Genomic DNA, 18,655 nt, shown 5'->3' with positions numbered 1-18,655 from the left:
TCTTCCTAAGTTAAGTAAGTGTACAGTCTTCTTAAGTTAAGTAAGTGTACAGTCTTCATAAGTTGAGTAAGTGTACATTCTTCTTAAGTTAAGTAAGTGTACATTCTTCTTAAGTTAAGTAAGTTTACAGTATTCTTAAGTAAGTGTACAGTTTTCTTAAGTACTCTAAGTGTACAGTCTTAAGTAAGTGTACAGTCTTCATAAGTTGAGTAAGTGTACAGTCTTCTTAAGTTAAGTAAGTGTATAGTCTTCATAAGTTATGTAAGTGTACAGTCTTCTTAAGTTAAGTACATTCTTCTTAAGTTAAGTAAGTTTACAGTATTCTTAAGTAAGTGTACAGTTTTATTAAGTACTGTAAGTGTACAGTCTTAAGTAAGTGTGCAGTCTTCATAAGTTAAGTGAGTGTACAGTCTTCATAAGTTAAGTAAGTGTACAGTCTTCTGAAGTTAAGTAAGTGTACAGTCTTCCTTAAGTTAAGTGAGTGTACAGTCTTCCTTAAGTTAAGCAAGTGTACAGTTTTCATAAGTTAAGTAAGTGTACAGTCTTCATTAAGTAAGTGTACAGTCTTCATAAGTTAAGTAAGTGTACAGTCTTCATATAATAAGTAAGTTTACAGTCTTCTTAAGTTAAGTAGGTGTACAGTCTTCATAAGTTATGTAGCTTTACAGTCTTCTTAAGTTAAGTGGGTGTACAGTCTTCATAAGTTATGTAAGTGTACAGTCTTCTTAAGTTAAGTACATTCTTCTTAAGTTAAGTAATTTTACAGTATTCTTAAGTAAGTGTACAGTTTTCTTAAGTACTGTAAGTGTACAGTCTTCTGTAGTTAAGTAAGTGTACAGTCTTCTTAAGTTAAGTAAGTGTATGGTCTTCTGAAATTAAGTAAGTGTACAGTCTTTAGTAAGTGTACAGTCTTCATAAGTTAAGAAAGTGTATAATCTTCGACTTCTTAAGTTAAGTAAGTATACATTGTTCTTAAGTTAAATAAGTGTACAGTCTTCCTAAGTTGAGTAAGTGTACAGTCTTCATAAGTTAAGTAAGTGTACAGTCTTCATAAGTTAAGTAAGTGTACATTCTTCTTAAAGTAAGTGTACAGTCTTCATAAGTTATGTAAGTGTACAGTCTTCTTAAGTTTAAGTAAGTGTATAATCTTCTTATGTTAAGTAAGTGTACAGTCTTCTTGAGTCCATTTAATATTTCTTTACATGCTCTTGACTTAGACTGCATGCATTACCAGTGTAGCCAAAGCTTAAAGCAAGACTTGTTCTTATTTTGTTTAGTGAACTTATTTTTTAAAGATTGCCAGATGAGCTCGGAAAAAAAAAATATTTGTTTTCCTTATTTTAAAAAATGACTTTGCCAAAAGCATCTAGGCAGAGGAAAAAATAAAATTGAAATTGTATCGATGAATTTCACACTGAATCCAAATTTTTTTATTGAAAGGCCTACAAAACTGATCAGAAATCGAAACAATGTGTAAGAATAGGGGCTCTGGTGTTCAGCACATTGGAAACGGGGTCTGAATTTCAGTTTGGATACGATGTGCATACATTACATTCAGGCTTAGTTTTTTAGCTTGTCTGTAAGTAGTGACTTCAACAGTGTTCTCTAGAGTATCATCATCTTCAAGAGAATGGATTCTACACAAGCATGTCAGGGGCTAAGGAGTAGCAATAAATATTCTATTAACCGTTCTTCTAAAATTGTGGGTCACAACCCCAACATTGGCTGCCAGTATTTGTTTTAGTTGGTCGATGAAATGTCCCTGCACATACAAAAATATAGTTATTTATTTCTCTGGAAGAAGAAAAAAAAAATTATATCACTGTAAGCATTTTAATAGTTCCATGCAACTATCAATTAACACAGTGTTTTCAAAAATAGAAAAATTGAATGGAAAACTGTTTCAGGTAGTAGGTCTTTCAATATCTGGTCTAGTCATTGCTTATCATCATAGTTTTTGCATCTCATTTTAAGCCTATGTGTGAACTTCCCTTGGTGGGTCATTTGTGTAAGGCCGATAAGTCCCCAGGAAAATGGTTTGGGAAATGCAGGTCTATTGAACTGCTTTGTATAATATGTATATATTACGATAAATTTTAAAATATTGTATGTATATTATGCACTTTCCTAAACTACTCTCACTTTATTGATTATTACTCTATTATTAGACTGATTATTTTCACCAAATATTTCATATGTTCAATTGGTTTCTTCTGATGTTTTTAGATTCTATTTCCAAGATTACTAGAGGCATTTCTCCGCAATTTAGTTGGCTTTCAAAGTATGTCAATCAAGTAGGTCGCACACCGCAGTTGAGTACGGATCACGTAACTCAGAACCAGGAAAGTAATGTGCAAACGTCTGCCACTGCTGTTGGCGCTCAATCAAGCCAGCAACACAGAACTAATCCATTCGTGCAACCAAATGTGTATTCACCTCCGCTTCAAACAAACGCCAGACCAACAAGTTACGTAAATCCCCATGCATCCAGCCATCCATCTCACAATCCATATGTTAACGTACCCGTTGATCCATTAACACGGCACTCACATGTTGGTAGCCATCCTCTACGGAGACACCATGCGATTAGAGATCCGCGTACCGCAAGTCTTATTGATTTTGATATCAACTCAAGTGCATATGCTGGTAAGTTCTACCAAACTGCTAGTTTTTAGCTCAAAAACGCATACGACCTATCACAAAACATTAAAAAATTAGTATCAGTGGTCGGTAAGATGCTTGCCTTCCTATTCTAGGCTTTGTCATCAAATTTTCTTTGACAAATAACTATTGTATGCCCATATAAAGTCATGATGTGCCCATATAAAGTCATGATGTGCCCATATAAAGTCACGATGTGCCCATATAAAGTCATGGTGTGCCCATATATAGTCATGATGTGCCCATATAAAGTCATGATGTGATGTCCATCATGACCGTATTTAGGCATGTCACATGCTTTTGTCAAATAAAAATTTGAGTTTTCTTGCCCTTGGTTCAAATTGGCAGAATTCAGGATTTGCTTTTTTGGCTCCACTACCTAAACAACAACAAAAAATTTTAAAAATCCCGAAATTGAATAGTTCTTTTCTTGATAACGACTTAAGGATAGGTCGAAATATTAGTTTTCTCCAATAAAGTGTTTCTAAAGTCTACACATTGTATTCGTTTCCCATGTTCTTTTTTTTTTTCTAATGTACTGAAACACACATGGAAGCTCACTTAGTTTAGTGTAATAAAAATGTTGACATTTCAACATGTTTTGGCCATTATATCTGATACACCATTTGCGACAAGTGACTGGCTGTCTCTTATACACATCTAGATGTGTATAAGAGACAGATATTATAATGTATACTATATTTACAAATACAGTTTCATCAGTTAAGAAACATTCAAAATATTCAAGATTTAACATTTAAAAATGTACATTAGTCATCTACTATAATTAATCATAAACATTTACAAAATCAATAAATAAAAAGAAAATTAATTTCACAAAACAAAAAACAAAGTTTATGTTTCAACAAAATTTAAAAGTATCTCAACAGTAAAAAGATACCTGTTGAGTCAAAAGAAAGAAAATAAATGCAAATCTTTTTTAAAAATCTGATCTTAATTAATAATAATAATAATAATTACTGTTCTGTGTACTTACTTAACGTATTTTTTTGTTGCGTATTTCCATGAAAGAACTTGATTTGTCTGGGAACAGGGGAAGTACATTCACAAGCTACGTTGACAAGAATGGAAGTGCTTTCCAAGAAAATCAAGGCAATAGTGAGTATAACAAAATTACTGTAAAATTACATTATAGGAAATGGCAGGTCAGTGGCAGATCTAGGAATTCAAAATCGAGGGGCCCAGGAATATGTTTTTTTCAGACGAAGGGTCCAAGCCAACCCAAGCCAACCATGGTTGAGTCTAAAGTACAAACTTTTGTGGCTATAGCACATATAAACTAGATGGCCAGAAATGAAACTTCCAGACTTAAATTTAAGTATATTTTTTTTCTCCAAATTTTTCAATGTTAATAAATGTGGGGATCCTCCTTCCTCCCCCCCCCCTCCACCTTTAATCTGCCTATGTAGGTTTGGAAATGTTGTGTTTGTAAAGTTGACTGGTTATAATTAGTAATTAGAAGTATAAGTCTTTAAATAGATTATACAGTACAAGTGTGTTTATTTATATTTATAATATTCCATTTCCCTTTATTCATTATTTTTTATCTTTTTTGAATATGGGAAAGTAATTTTAAGCAGGTATTGCTGTTGATAGCAATTGAAAGCACTTTCACAGAATGTACACAATAAAAAATGTATTCTAATTAGCTTTTTACTGTTTAACAGGATTTATACCGATTTAAATTTGACAAATGTGTCAGACAAGCCAAACCAGTCACTGGTCGCAAACATTTTTGATTTTGTTGTTAATACATGATTAAAAAGTAAAATGAGAGGTATCAAATGGCCAAAGAATCATTTAAATTCCACATTTACTTATGAAGTTACAAGTGTTCAAACATAAAGGTGTGTAGAAACAATATTTGAGAAATCAGCCTTCAAAGTTTACGATTTTGGGCATTTCTCAGGCAGAAACTATCACCAAATCGTTAAAAAATGATGTTTTAACATTGAAAAAATAACAGCATAGCCTGATGTATAGATGTATAAAGGTTAGTTTAGTGTAATAAAAATTTTGACATTTCAACATGTTTTGGCCATTATATCTATCTATTAACACCATTTGCGACAAGTGACTGGTTTGGCTTGTCTTTGCCACAAATATTAATACAGAATGCATGTTTAATGGATTACTATGACTGTACATATACCCTTAAGAATATGGTCAGGTCTGGAAAAAACAATGTTGGTGCCTCCAACAATTAACATTTTATGAAATCATCTACCACTAATATTATCTGTATATTATATGATACCTCAGTGGCTGTGTATAACCAAATAAATACTTGATGGTTTATTGAAATCATTGGGTGAATACTCAATGCTTCTGACCACTCTATGCATTTTAAATAATTCACTGGTAATTCAGTGTAAGGATTGTAATCGAAATCTAAATCATGATTACTTTGATTAGAATCACAATGGAAGTTGTTAATTAATGAGCATTTAATGTTAATATTAGAGTTTTTGTAGATTTACTCAGTTGCAAACTATATAATGATACAGCTGCATTGTCTTTCTTCAGCTGCACAATTATATAGTAAACTATATAATTATACATCTACAATGTTAAAAATGACAATGCACCAATAAATTACATAGTTTGAAGTGTAAACTATATAATTATACAGCTAAAAAAAGACAAACCATCTGTATAATTAAATAGTCTACACTGCAAACTATATAATAGTTAAATACACTACAAACTATATTAATATACACACTGTTCCAAGACAAAAACAACATACTTGTAACTGCACAAAAAGATACTATAGCAGTTACGTTGTTTTGCCATGGGAAGGCCGTATACCTACTGTACATTGCTAAAAATGACAATGCAGCAATATAATTATATAGTTTGCAGTATAAACTCTAATTATACTGCTAAGAAAAGATAATCCAAGCTATAATTATACAGTTAATTGTCTTTTTTAGCATTGTAATAAGTGCCTTCTTATGTTGTATTTATATTATATATGTAATATTTCAAGGGTGAAGTACTATATATTGCATGCCAGTCAATTTCCATCTGCTTCATATATCTCTTGTTATTTAATAATTGTAGTTATCCAATATTTCTCTGAATTAACACTTTTACAAACATTTACTATGCATGCCCATTCTGCCAACCTATCAGTATATTATACCTGTACACCCACATTTACCACTCTCTTGTTCATTTATTATGTTCGTAGCTTGGCCCCGTAATCTCTGTGTTCCTGCCGCCCCCGAAACATGGCAACGTACTTTGCGTTCACGCTCCCCCAACCCTTTTAGCACTGGCAGGTCCAGGACAGCACACGCACCAGCACCGATCGCTAGTTTCACAAGCTACGTTGATGGTTTGAATATGATTGAGTCTAGTTTCACAAGTTATATCAATGACAATTACAGACCAGCCGACTACACAGGCTTTAAAAGAAATACCGATAGTGAGTTGCTTGACATCGGAATATTTGCCTGAAAATCTGACAACATATTTTTTGCCTTTTTCTTTAACTCTAACAGATGCAAATTCTACATCATTGTATTGCAAGTTTTTTTAAAGCATGTTCAGGTTTAATTTGATCATTTTTAAATTTGCAAATCATAGGAAATTGTTTCAAATGTAGGGAAAGCTGCTGTCTTCTGACTGTCCTTAATCAAATGCAATAATGTACTTCCCATAATTTTTTTTCCCCGATGAACACCACTACCTAAAGCCATTTTTGTGTTTGTCAAACTCGCACTGATCAAACGATATTTGATAATATACCTACACCAGCATTCAATATTCACTTTATTTTGTCCCAAAAAAAAAGAAATAGGTTCAAGTGTGTTTTACTCATGTTTTTATTTTTTGAGAAAAGATCAAGATAGGTCTTCCTCTAATTTAAAACCCCTACATTTTAAGACTACCTCCACTTTTCTGTGGTCCCTCCCAAATTAACAAATTTCTTTTATCATCATTTGTAATTAGAGACCAAAGCAGCTGCTAAGACCATTGAAACTCTGTCCCAAAAGTGATCTTTAACTGGAGGGAGGCTTCCATTAAAACTTCCTTTAACTCTAAAGCAGTTGCATGATGCATTGAAAATACAATAGGAGGCATAGCGCCACGTTAAGAAAGCCTACATTATAGCCTAGCCTACCCTAGCCTTGGTCCTTTAGTTGATAAGTGCCGAGTCCATGACTTGTGAAATAGCCTCTTTAATGTGTCTTTGGACATAGCCAGGCCTCCCAATTGGCTTGTATGCCCTAGAAAGATTACCTCTGTTGAGGACAGTTTGGCCCTAAGAAGGCTGTTAGATACACTGGCCATGATGCCCTTTTTATGTCACTGGTGCCCTTAATAATCATGGCGAAAATGGCCTTGCCCCTGAAATGCCCAAATTCAATGCCTGCATAGCATTTTGGGGAGCTAGTAAATTTGTTTTGCAAATTGTGTGTGGTTTGCTCATATTGTATGTGCATTATGATGTCATATCACATCCATGTCATTTAATACCCATATATGGGTATTATTATCATATAATTATCAGATTAAACCCACTGGGCTTCAATTCAAGGTTTTACTGTATGATGTCATCATACCTATATGGGTAGATCACACTGAATGCCTTGCTGCATGATTTAAAAACCAATTTATTTTTTTTTTTAACGTTTATTTTTATGGGTATTATTGCCTTATGTTTTATATGTAAGAAATATTTTTTTTTTCAACAATTGTGGAATGATCTTCAATTTGTAATCTCTACTACTTGCTTGCATGACCTCATCAATCAATCAGTTAATCAATCAGTTAATCAATCAAGCATTTCATTGATCAATTGCTCAACATATGTTCTTTATTTGCATGTTTGTGGCCAGATATATTAACAAGATCAACATATGATTAAGCGGTCAACAGTTGAATATTCAGATTAAAAAATCAGTCAGTTGATTGGTTGAATTGTATCTGCTATGCCCAGCGCCAAATGCATTCAAATAAAATATTTTATTAATCAGATGTTTATTTTGATATAAATTTTTTTTTTTTAAATGAGCAGTCTGTCCAGACTATAAAATTTTCTTTGCTAAGAAACTGTTGTATGCCCATATATAGTCATGATGTGCCTATATATGGTCATGATGGGGTGACATGATCATATTTAGGTATGTCGCATGATTTTGTCAAATAAAACTTGATTGTCTGGCCAGGGCTTGATTTTTTAATTGCGACCATTTTTTTTACAGTATTGATTGTATGCAACTTATATTTTTACAGTGTTAATTATTTTATATCCAACTTTGTTTTCATTAAGGGTCACAATATGTTCTGATAGTGATATGTTGCCAGATTCACTACTCACTTATTAAAAGTATATTGGCCTATTAATTAATTTTTTTTAAACAATATGTAAATATTTTATAACTAGATTTGTTCACATGTAATCTTATTGGGTTTGGTTTAAACCCTTTGTTGTTTTTGTTATTATGATAAAGTAGATGGATATTATTTTTCACCAGGGTTTTCAAAAGTTATATTAATTATATGTTTCCTATAATTCTTGAGGTTCATTTTATTTGACTTCTGGAGGGACAGCTTCAAGCAGCACTCAAAAGGCACAACCGCTGGTTGGTTTTGAGGATAATTTTCTGGATTTAAGCATCAATAGGTCGTCATCATCAAACACATCACTTTCAACAACTAGCACTGAAAGTCCCTATGAGTGAGTATTGATGTCATGTGACTAACTTAGTTTATTTTATTTCCTTGTGAGTCACATCCAACAGTTGGGAACCCGCCAATTGAATACTTGTGGAAGTGGCTTGGGGCAGCTGGAAAAGTTTGTTTCCCAACCTCAAAGTCGGGGTTCAATCCCTCACTATCCATTTCGCTTGTGTCCTTTATCTGCATTGCTTCTCTCCACCCAGGAGTATAAATGGGTACCTGGTGGGGTTGCCTGCTACTGTGCCAATATGGCAGCAACATTTAAGGATGTGGACCCAATGACGAGGGTAAACAAAGTGCTTTGTAACCTAAAGGAAATGCGCTGTATAAATAACAAATAGACAATAAAAAATACACTAAAAGCAACACTTTTTTTTTCTTAAATACCCTCATGTTATTTAAAAAGATATACCAATAGAAAATCTAAAGCACTTAATGATTTAAAAATTCTCAGTAATCTACAAATGAGCATGTTTTTAAGGACATTGATTCTGGACAATGAAATATGAAATATGATATGTTTATCTACCTAAAGCCTTGTCGTCATTATGTGACCCTGTGGACGTGACCTTGTCCACACTATTTGACCGTGTGGACGTGACCTTGTCCACACTATGTGACCGTGTGGACATGACCTTGTCCACACTATGTGACCATGTGGGCATGACCTTGTCCACACTATTTGACTGTGTAGACTTGACCTTGTCCACACTATGTGACCGGGTGGACGTGACCTTGTCCACACTGTAAGAGCGATAGCACAGCGTGTAAAGTGTTGGACTTCTGATCGTGAGATTTGGGGTTCTAGACCGACGCTCGCCGTATTGCTTGTGTCCTTGGGCAAGGCACTTTACTTACGCTTGCCTCTCTGCACCCAGGAGTATAAATGGGTACCTGGTAGGATGGTAAGGCATTGAATGTATGGGTCGTGCGCGTACAAGCAGCAGTGACCAGGGATACTCCCCAGGGAGCAGAGAAAGTAGCACAATGTGGGGGTCTTCCAACTCAGTATCCAGTGGCCAGGGAAATAATGATGCCAGTGCCTTGTATAATTGCCTTGTATAATCTGTATTCAAAAATTCACCTGTAGATATTAAAACTAAACAAGGCTTTTAAAAAAAGATAATGAAAGCAATCACTAGTTTCTGTTTTGCAGTCACTATCTTTTTGACATTTTGTTCTACAATAGAAACCATGAATTTCTCATCATAAATTACAATCAGATTTTATATATAAAACAATCAACACCATTATTCAACATATTTCCCAGTACATATAATGTAAACCAAAACTAAATTCCCAAAATAAAAGTTGAAAGTACTTCATTGTCAACATATGAATTTGTTTAAATGCATTTTATATTTTGAAACATGCAGTCACCTATGCAATATTTAGCATAATCTGCTATGCTGTGATGAAAATATCTTATCCTCATTGTAGATACAAAAGCTTAGATAGCTTTGAAAATGATGCAGGTTACGCTAAACTAAAGCCGATTGTAAAACCAGCCGGTGTACGAGAAGAAATACTGAAAAGGCGAGAATCGGAGTACACATACCCTCATCCATTTAAGTAAGTGATTAACCATAGACATTTTTTCTGATGGTCCTCGTCCATCACGTTGCTATCCTTTTAAAGAGAGATATGGTTTTGTGTACAAAGTGTCTACATTTTATGTGGGCACATATTTCCGAAAAGAGCACAGGGTTTCAGCTAGTATACTGCCTATATATCACCAGTAATTTCCTGTGGCTGTTCCCATATTTCTCTGGTTCTAGTATCACTAAACTTGAACCAGCCAGGGTGAACATTCATGTAGGCCCTAAAACTCTTCCCAGATAAGAAAGCAGTCCTGTCCACCCTGCTCTGGTGTCTTTAGTTCAAGACGAAGCAGGCCAAAGTTACCTTTTAGATGGGCCTTCCCACTCCTTGCAAGGGGGAGATAATCCTACATCCCACCCTGGTCCAGAGTCCACGGCTGAAGCCAAAGATGCTAGGGTAATACAAATTCTTACCTGTACCCTGGGTGTGCAGAACAAACAGTAGCCAATATGGTGGTCTACTGTATAATAATAGTCACCAAATGACTTTTTACCAAGAGTTAGCCAGCGCTGTGTTAGCTCAGCAGCTACAAAGTCTCCACTGTTTGTTCAGTTATGTCTTCCTACGAGTGTTGGCTTGCTTTTCCATTCCTGACATTGAGTAAGTATTTCTTTCTTTTTTAATCCTACAGTGCTTATTTTTCTACTGCTCTATTGCATTAGTTAAGTTAGCTCACTTTGAAAGTGGTTTGGTTTTATGCAAGATTTACTCAGGGGGGATGTTTTCGACTTATTGAGGAGAGTCGCTTACAGCGCTTCATAACTGAAAAGAAAGGCGCTATACAAGTAACAATTAACAAGTAACCAAATGGACCTTTTTTTAAACCCATGCACTAAGTTCAGTGCGTCACGCTCAGGTTCAGTTTTGAAGGTGTTGATGGCTATCGCCTCAGCATTGGTGGGAGAGATGGCCACTCCTTTTTGTATAGTCAAACTGGGGTAGTATGATAAAAGATATGCAGTTGATATTAAAATAGAGTGGACCATCAAAAATCTATAGGGAAGTCAGGTGAGATATTAGTAAACTCGATCAGCCACCTGTCGGTCCTGATACATTGGCGATACTGCATCGCTCTCATGGAATGCCATCCAGTAAGAGGAGGAACTGTCCTGGTTCTCCAGGATCAGAAATTAATCCTACATCCAGTTTTATTTTGCGCAGAGGTGTACAGATATTTATTTACTTTATTCAAGCCTACCTAGGACAAACAACTTGTTTTTGGTACAAGTTGTCCAATGTTACAAGTTAAGCTTTTTTTCAAATGACCTACAGTATAATAACTTATAATGACCTATGTAATTTATTTTAATATTTAATTTTTTTTATTTTTTATTTCAGGTTGTTTGTTGGAACATGGAATGTTAATGGTCAAAATGCTGTAGAGCTTTTGACACCTTGGTTAGCTCAAAGTAAATCTGCACCAGATATGTATGTTGTTGGATTCCAGGAACTTGACTTAAGCAAAGAGGCATTTTTGTTCAATGATTCACCTAGAGAAGAGGAATGGTTTAAAGCAGTTGAAGCAGCCCTCCATAAATCTGCTACTTACAGAAAGGTTGATTAATACATTTATTTTTATGTATGATACTGATGCCATCCCACAATGTTAAAATGCCACAATATTTCAGAGGCTATAATGAACAAAGTCAGATTTGTTTTGTCTACCTTGTAATTGTTTGCAACATATATCTGTTATTAATGTTAATTAGATGATAATATTTCATTCGTTCTTGGTACTAGGGTGGTAGTTTTTGCTATTTTCCTGTGTGCTAAATTTCTGCAGATGCTGATAAAAAACTACTACCCAATATTAGCTACTGCATCCTTGTGTAATTTTATCCTCACAGACTGAAATGACTATATTAATGTAGACAGATGGTTTATAGTTTGATATTTGTGACATGTAGTAAAACAAATACAATATGGTTTTATTTTGGTTGATCGTCCAACACCTCAAGAAATAGAAGGCACTACTTCACATCAAACTGTTTGGTATTTATTTAATATTACACACATATGTGAAAATCATAGGTAATCATTGCATAAGACTCATGTAATGTTCACACACATAACTGATCCAGGTCAGTGTAATCCAGATCAGTCTAATCCAGATTGATTAAGAACCAGGTAAAAGACTGGTTGATTTTTAATTTCGACTATTATTACTTTAAATTGTATGCGTGTTATTTTGTTTTGAAACAGATAAAGCTAATTAGGCTTGTTGGCATGATGTTGATAGCTTTTGTGCAAGAAAGACATCACCCATTTGTCAGTAATGTAATGGCAGAGACTGTTGGCACAGGAATCATGGGAAAAATGGTATGTTGCTATCAAATGATTATATATTTACTTAATATTATGGAAACGTGGAGCAGTGGTAAAGCACTAGGTTTCCGATTAGTTCAGAGGTTTGAGTCTGAGGCAGCCACTTGATTATGCATTGATTATGTTGTATGCCCATATATAGTTAGGATGTGCCTATTTATGGTCATTATGTGATTTCATCATGACCATATTTAGGCTTAGTATGTTTTCCATAGTTGTTTTACTGACCTGTGTATTAAGGCCTAAAAACAAAGTTATATTGGCATAACCCAACCGACCCTAAAAAATCTGCCGAACCTGGACATTTTTATTTAAAATTCATTGCGTAGGCAAAGTGAGCGTGGTCACTCAAAATGTTTCAAAAGTGGTCCAAGGACGAAAAATATGACAATTAGGGACTTAAAGGTTTAGTTAAGTGATTTTATAAATTTCAAGGCCTTTGCTGAATATTGCGGCAGTCAAAAAAAAAAATCTCTACCTACCTACCCTATCCTGGTGGTGGAGTTATAAAAGAAATCATAATATCTTTTTTTAATTTTTTGTTATTATTATTATTATTATTATTATTATTATTATTATTATTATTATTATTATTATTATTATTATTCAACCCTCTGAAATTGGAAGGCAAGCATCTTACCCATCAAACAGAACTTTACAACATTTTATTTTAAATATATTTTAATAGTAAAATCTGAAATATATATATTGTTATGTTATTTTAAATCATGATATTTTTAGGGCAATAAAGGTGGTGTGGCAATCCGATTTGAGTTCCACAACACGTCATTTTGTTTCGTCAACACTCACCTAGCAGCTCATGTTGAAGAATTTGAAAGGAGAAACCAGGTGAATATTTATTGCTTGGCATATATGTGTGACCAGCAGAATTCTGCATGAATTCTTCTTTACAACAGTGTTTACTTCATGGAAATTGATTGAGTATTAGCGAAGTTATGAACATTTAATTCATTTGATATTGGCCAAGTAGGATTTGAGAAAACTGTTTCCAAAACTGAGGTTCCAAAATCAATAATTAATTTTTTTTTTTTTTTCAAATAATCTTACTATACTATACTATTTATATTTTGCAGAAATGTTCTTCAATATATCTTATAAACTGCAAAAATCTGAAATTTTTCAAAATTCTGATTGTCAAACGTTTTGGGTGCTAGTGCAAAATTAGAAATTGCAACAAACGTCAAAGTTATTTGTGCATACATTGTTTAATAGAATGAACTATCAAAATAACATTAAATGAACAATTTGTTGACCACTTAATACAGAACTAATACTTTGGGAGATGATTAATAAGACATTAAACTGTTGATCTATAGTGAAAAACAAATTTGGATTTGAAGGCAATTTTTTGAGCTCCCATATTTTATAGGTCATTTACTCAATACTGAACTGTGCGACAACTTAACCATTTCGCCACGACATGCCTCAAATGTAATACAGTAAATCAACAAATCTTACACAAAGCTCACAGAGAGTGTTGTGCTTTTATTCTATTTTGCATAATTAAATATTCAAAAATACCGAAGTTAAAGATCAAGGATACAAGGAGACATGATTCATCACACAGTGGTATTCATGGCTGAATACAACAAAATGCATAAAAAAATAAATCAGAGTATTTTATTATATAAGGACATGTAGGCCTACTGTATTCTGTAATATTTTCTATCTACTTAAGTTGATACATAATGTATTTATGCTATCTTTGTTGGATGAGTTTTGTTTATTCTTAAATTATTGAGGTTTTAGTTTTAATACATGCTTTTGATTTTTGTTAGGATTTTCATGACATTTGTCAAAGAATGATGTTTGAGAGGGAAGGTAAAACAGCCTTAAGTGTGTTTCACCACGAGTAAGTATATTTTTCATCTTATACAAGTCTCCTATCTAATTTAAGACCCCTCCAATAAAGGACCACCTCTAAATAATGACCACTTTTCTATGGTCCCATATTAACTCATTATTCTAATTAGAGAGAGCTGCTATAAAGACTATAAAAAATCCCATTCCCAAAGTGGTAATTGGAGAAAGACCAGTATTTTTATGCAATACTTTATCCTCTTAATAATTGAAAGGTATTTGGCTAGATTCCTAATACAGATATAATTTTTTTTTCTTAAAAAGCTATATTATTGACTTTAGAATATTATGGAATTCATTATGAAATAGAAAGTACAATTTAAGTTCAAATTTCAATAAATTTGACTTCATAGTTCACTAAAACAGCACATTGTTTAAATATTGATATTTTAAAAACATAAATAAAGAGTTACATTATAGCAGTGTTGTAAATATCTCTAAATTAAAAGCAATAGCATATAAAAAAAGATATTTTTTTTTTTTTGTCAAAAATATATTATAAATTTAGTTTCACATGAAATACCATTAAAATAACAATTAAATTTTTGTTTATATTATATTTTATTTCAATGTGTTTTGTCATTGAATTCGGTTCAGCATCTGGATGATGTACAAGATTAATGTTTGTGTACTTTATTGTGAAAGCAAAGTATTTTTTTTTAATTTATAGCAAACTTATATGGCTTGGTGACCTCAACTACCGTATTGATTACTACGACAGCGAGACAGTAAAAGCATATATACAGAAAGGGGATTATGACATCTTATTACAAAATGATCAGGTTTGATGCGGAAAAAATTGATTTGCTAATTTTTATAAGACATGACTTTTTTTATACCTTGAATCGCAAACTTATTTTTTTTAAGATCTTCATAGGAAGGCGGGGAAAAAAAATTGTTATCTTATGTTTTATTATTTAGCAAATGCTTTTGCCAAGAACATTCATGCGGAGGAGAAAATAAAAATAAAATTTTATTGTTGAATGTAAACAATGTAGTAATTGAATAGTTACATGCTTTAAATTTATATAATTAGGAAGAAATATACATATTTTACTTTAGGAGATTTTAAGGCAGTGGTGGGTGTAATTTTTCTCAAATTTTCATTTTTTTTTTTGTAACAGAAGGTGCGCTAATTGGTCTTTTGACGTTAAAATTTTTTAATGATTTGGTGATGGTCTTTGTCTGAGAAATGGCCAGAATTTTAAACTTTAAAGGCTGATTTCTCAAATACTATTCTTTAAACAGCTGTAGTTTTAAACTTTTGTAACTTCAAAACGAAATTTAGGATTTTTAATTGATTCATTTACTATTTGACAATTTTCTTTTTACTGCTTAACCCTGTATTAATAACTAAAAATCGATTTTTTTTTCTGAGGAGTGACTGGTTTGGCTTTTCTTTGCCACATATATGTTTAAAAATAGAATTTTGTGGAATGTTTGTTTATAATTGCTTGCATTTGCTACAATGAATCAAAGTTGTATTGTAATTAAATGTTTATAGTGTTTCTATTATTTAAAAATTTGAACGTATATGCAGCACAGACAATTTCAATTTTTGAATAATTAGACTATTCAACGTTTATTGAACTTTTACAGCTAAATCATCAACGAAAGCAGAAGAAAGTGTTTACAGGCTTTAATGAAGGTCATATAAAGTTTCCGCCAACTTATAAATATGACACAGGAACAGACAGATGGGATTCAAGGTAATGGAGCCAGTGATAACAATATGCGTAGCGTTTGTGTCAGTATATCCCGACAGATAGTTCAACGTTACCTGGCAGATCGTGTCACCTAGATTACTGAAAACGGCGCTCTCAAGTCAGCTGGTATTCCCGCTGGTACCACCCCTAAATATGCTCAATAAATAGCACATTTTATTTTAATAATTATTATAAGTATTATAGTATTATGAGTCAAATGGCCGAGCGGTTAAGGCAGGGCGGCTGCAACTTACAGCCATGATATCTTCGCTGGTTCGAGCTTCACACCCACCTATGGTTCTGCTGGTGGAACAAGTCTTCTCGTTAAGGACTGTAAACCATAGGCCCAATGTATAGAATTGGCTCATGTACACTTTAAAGAACCCAGTACATTGTAGTCAATCGCTTGGCTTCTCAAATGACCCATGCAAGAGAGGTAGGCGAGTCAGGAGATATAATGGTACTGGCGTTTTAATATGGCCGCCATGGGTTCCCGAGGGCAAAGCCACATTTTCTAATTATAAATTCAAAATTTGGAATATTGATAAAAATCAAATAAAAATTCACATCATTTAAAATTTTGTTTTACTAATTTCATCATTAAAATTCACAAATATACAGAGAGAAATGAGAAAAAATGTATATTCATCCTAAATATCACATATAGATCCTCATTCGTTTTTTACAATATGATTTGTTGTAGTGAAAAGCAGAGAGCTCCAGCATGGTGCGACAGAATCCTGTACAAAGGCAATGAAATTATGCAGCTGGACTATTCATACCACAAAGCACTCAAGTTAAGTGATCACAAGCCGGTCAGCAGTAATTTTGAAATTGTGGTAATTAAAACATTTTTTTTCTTCATAATTTTGTTAGTGTATAACTCATTAATTACACTATAAAACTATGTGATGCTATAAAATAAAGTTTTTAAATGAGGATTTGGAAGGGGCTCGATCTTATGAGACATACCATCTTAAGAGCATTAATAAGGGGAAGCACTTATAGCTAAATGTATATTTATTCAGATGTTTTAATATTAATAATAATTTTGAAATCATTAAAATAATTTTAAAATTATTAAAATGTATTGTAAATTGAACTTCCATTAATTTTTTATTGAAATGTTGTTCATAGCTTTTCCAGATGCCTTTAAATGATTGATTGATTGCTTACTGAATTTGTTATAAATTGATTGATTGAATTTAGGTTAAAGTCATTGATGAAAAGAAATACAGAGATGTTGTAGAGGAAGAAATTCGAAACCAGGATCGAGTAGAAAATGAGGCTCTTCCTCAAGTAACGCTTGAAAACAATCAGGTATGGGTTTGAAAATTTATTTCATTATGAAAGTTTGGCGTGGTGGTGGTGATCATGGTAATTATGGTGAGAGTAGTTGTTATACGAGTTCAAGGTCAAGTTTATTTTAAAATCATATCCGCAGCAAGTAGCTGAATTGCAGTGAAAAAAGAAAAAAATAAATAAAATAAAATAAAAATAAAAAAATAAAATATATATAAGTATAAACCGTACATGAAAAAAATTACATTAAATTGAAAGAGAATTATATTTTCAAAGTGCATTACAATTGTCGAAATTACAATTAAATTATTATAATCTCTTATGAAATTTCAATTAATACTATTGTTAACATGTTGGCTTCCAGCAATGAGTATACTTGTCCCAAAGGGTGTTGCTGAAGGCGCCAGGGACGAGTATACTCGTCAAAATCAGGGTAACATTCTAGCATTTATTACTTCTTTGTTTATACATTTTAGAACTACAGACTTAACAGTTGGTTTCGGGGAAAATACACATAGATGATAACGTCAAAATACCGGGTGTATGTTTGTAGTGTTATCTTTCCGGCAGTACAGCACAAGTAGGGGGCGACCTCTGAGAAAACTCACTTGGCAGAGACAATAAAAAATGTTCTCCTAGTGCCTGCAACAAGTTTGCTCGTCACCTAATATTTCCCCGCCAATTTATTAGACACCATTTTGATGATATGACTAGATAGAATTTTAAAATAATATGTTTGTACATTTATACTTGTTCTGGCACATGGGAAGGAACCTAAAAAAAAATTGGTCTGGCAGTCAACGTGTTTAATTACAAAAAAAAAATGAACATTTCTTTTTTGACATGCGTTGTTATATTTAGATATAGCATATCTCTTCATTTGAACAGTTACAAACACTCACGTAAGTTATTAATTTATACTAAACTGCAATTCCACTCCAATTTTATACGATTAAATTTTCAAATTGTATAAACCTTTCTTTTATATTTTACGTTACAGCTGGAGTTTGAAAATGTGAAGTTTATGGAACCTCGAACGAAAAAAGTAAGCCTGGCCAACACGGGGCAGACAGGTGTCCATTTTAAGTTTGTTAATAAACTTGAAGATAAACATTTCTGCAAACCGTGGTTGAAAGTTGAACCATCTGAAGCTTATTTCCTTCCAGGTAAATATCAAATTTGTCAATGTCAAGACATTTATAGATATGGAACTAGAATTGGTTGTTGATTTTTGAATTGGTTTATTAGATGTCATTATAATAGTTTTAGTTTAGATTTTTTAGATAATATGAGAATTGCCATCCTAAAACCAGCATCAGAAATGAAAATGGACTTTTTAATGTCAAGTCTCAAGACATTCCTCTTTCACCAACATTTTAATGTTTTTATATTTGCCTACTTGCTTTATTTTTGTAAATATCAATTAATTCAGCCTTGGCTGCTATCTTGATGTAAATTTGAAT

The 18,655-nt window shown here is 32.9% G+C and overlaps 1 protein-coding gene across 1 annotated transcript in view; it reads left to right on the top strand.

Moving 5' to 3' along the window:
- The window catches only part of LOC117108181 (inositol polyphosphate 5-phosphatase OCRL-like), a 32,933-nt gene that overhangs the window by 3,460 nt on the left and 10,818 nt on the right, over positions 1-18,655 (top strand). The window contains exons 5-17 of the mRNA XM_033250143.1: positions 2,227-2,646; positions 3,694-3,780; positions 8,218-8,374; positions 9,817-9,948; positions 11,317-11,533; positions 12,181-12,297; positions 13,045-13,152; positions 14,103-14,176; positions 14,855-14,966; positions 15,784-15,893; positions 16,594-16,729; positions 17,100-17,210; positions 18,193-18,358. Of these exons, the coding sequence (XP_033106034.1) occupies positions 2,227-2,646; positions 3,694-3,780; positions 8,218-8,374; positions 9,817-9,948; positions 11,317-11,533; positions 12,181-12,297; positions 13,045-13,152; positions 14,103-14,176; positions 14,855-14,966; positions 15,784-15,893; positions 16,594-16,729; positions 17,100-17,210; positions 18,193-18,358 (1,947 nt within the window). The remainder of the gene's footprint in view (positions 1-2,226; positions 2,647-3,693; positions 3,781-8,217; positions 8,375-9,816; positions 9,949-11,316; positions 11,534-12,180; positions 12,298-13,044; positions 13,153-14,102; positions 14,177-14,854; positions 14,967-15,783; positions 15,894-16,593; positions 16,730-17,099; positions 17,211-18,192; positions 18,359-18,655) is intronic.

Source organism: Anneissia japonica, unplaced genomic scaffold, assembly GCF_011630105.1.
Source record: "Anneissia japonica isolate Jap-2015-1 unplaced genomic scaffold, ASM1163010v1 scaffold519_len276752_cov174, whole genome shotgun sequence".
In the NCBI taxonomy this organism is placed as follows: Eukaryota; Metazoa; Echinodermata; class Crinoidea; order Comatulida; family Comatulidae; genus Anneissia; species Anneissia japonica.
This window is presented reverse-complemented; position numbering and strand designations above follow the sequence as displayed.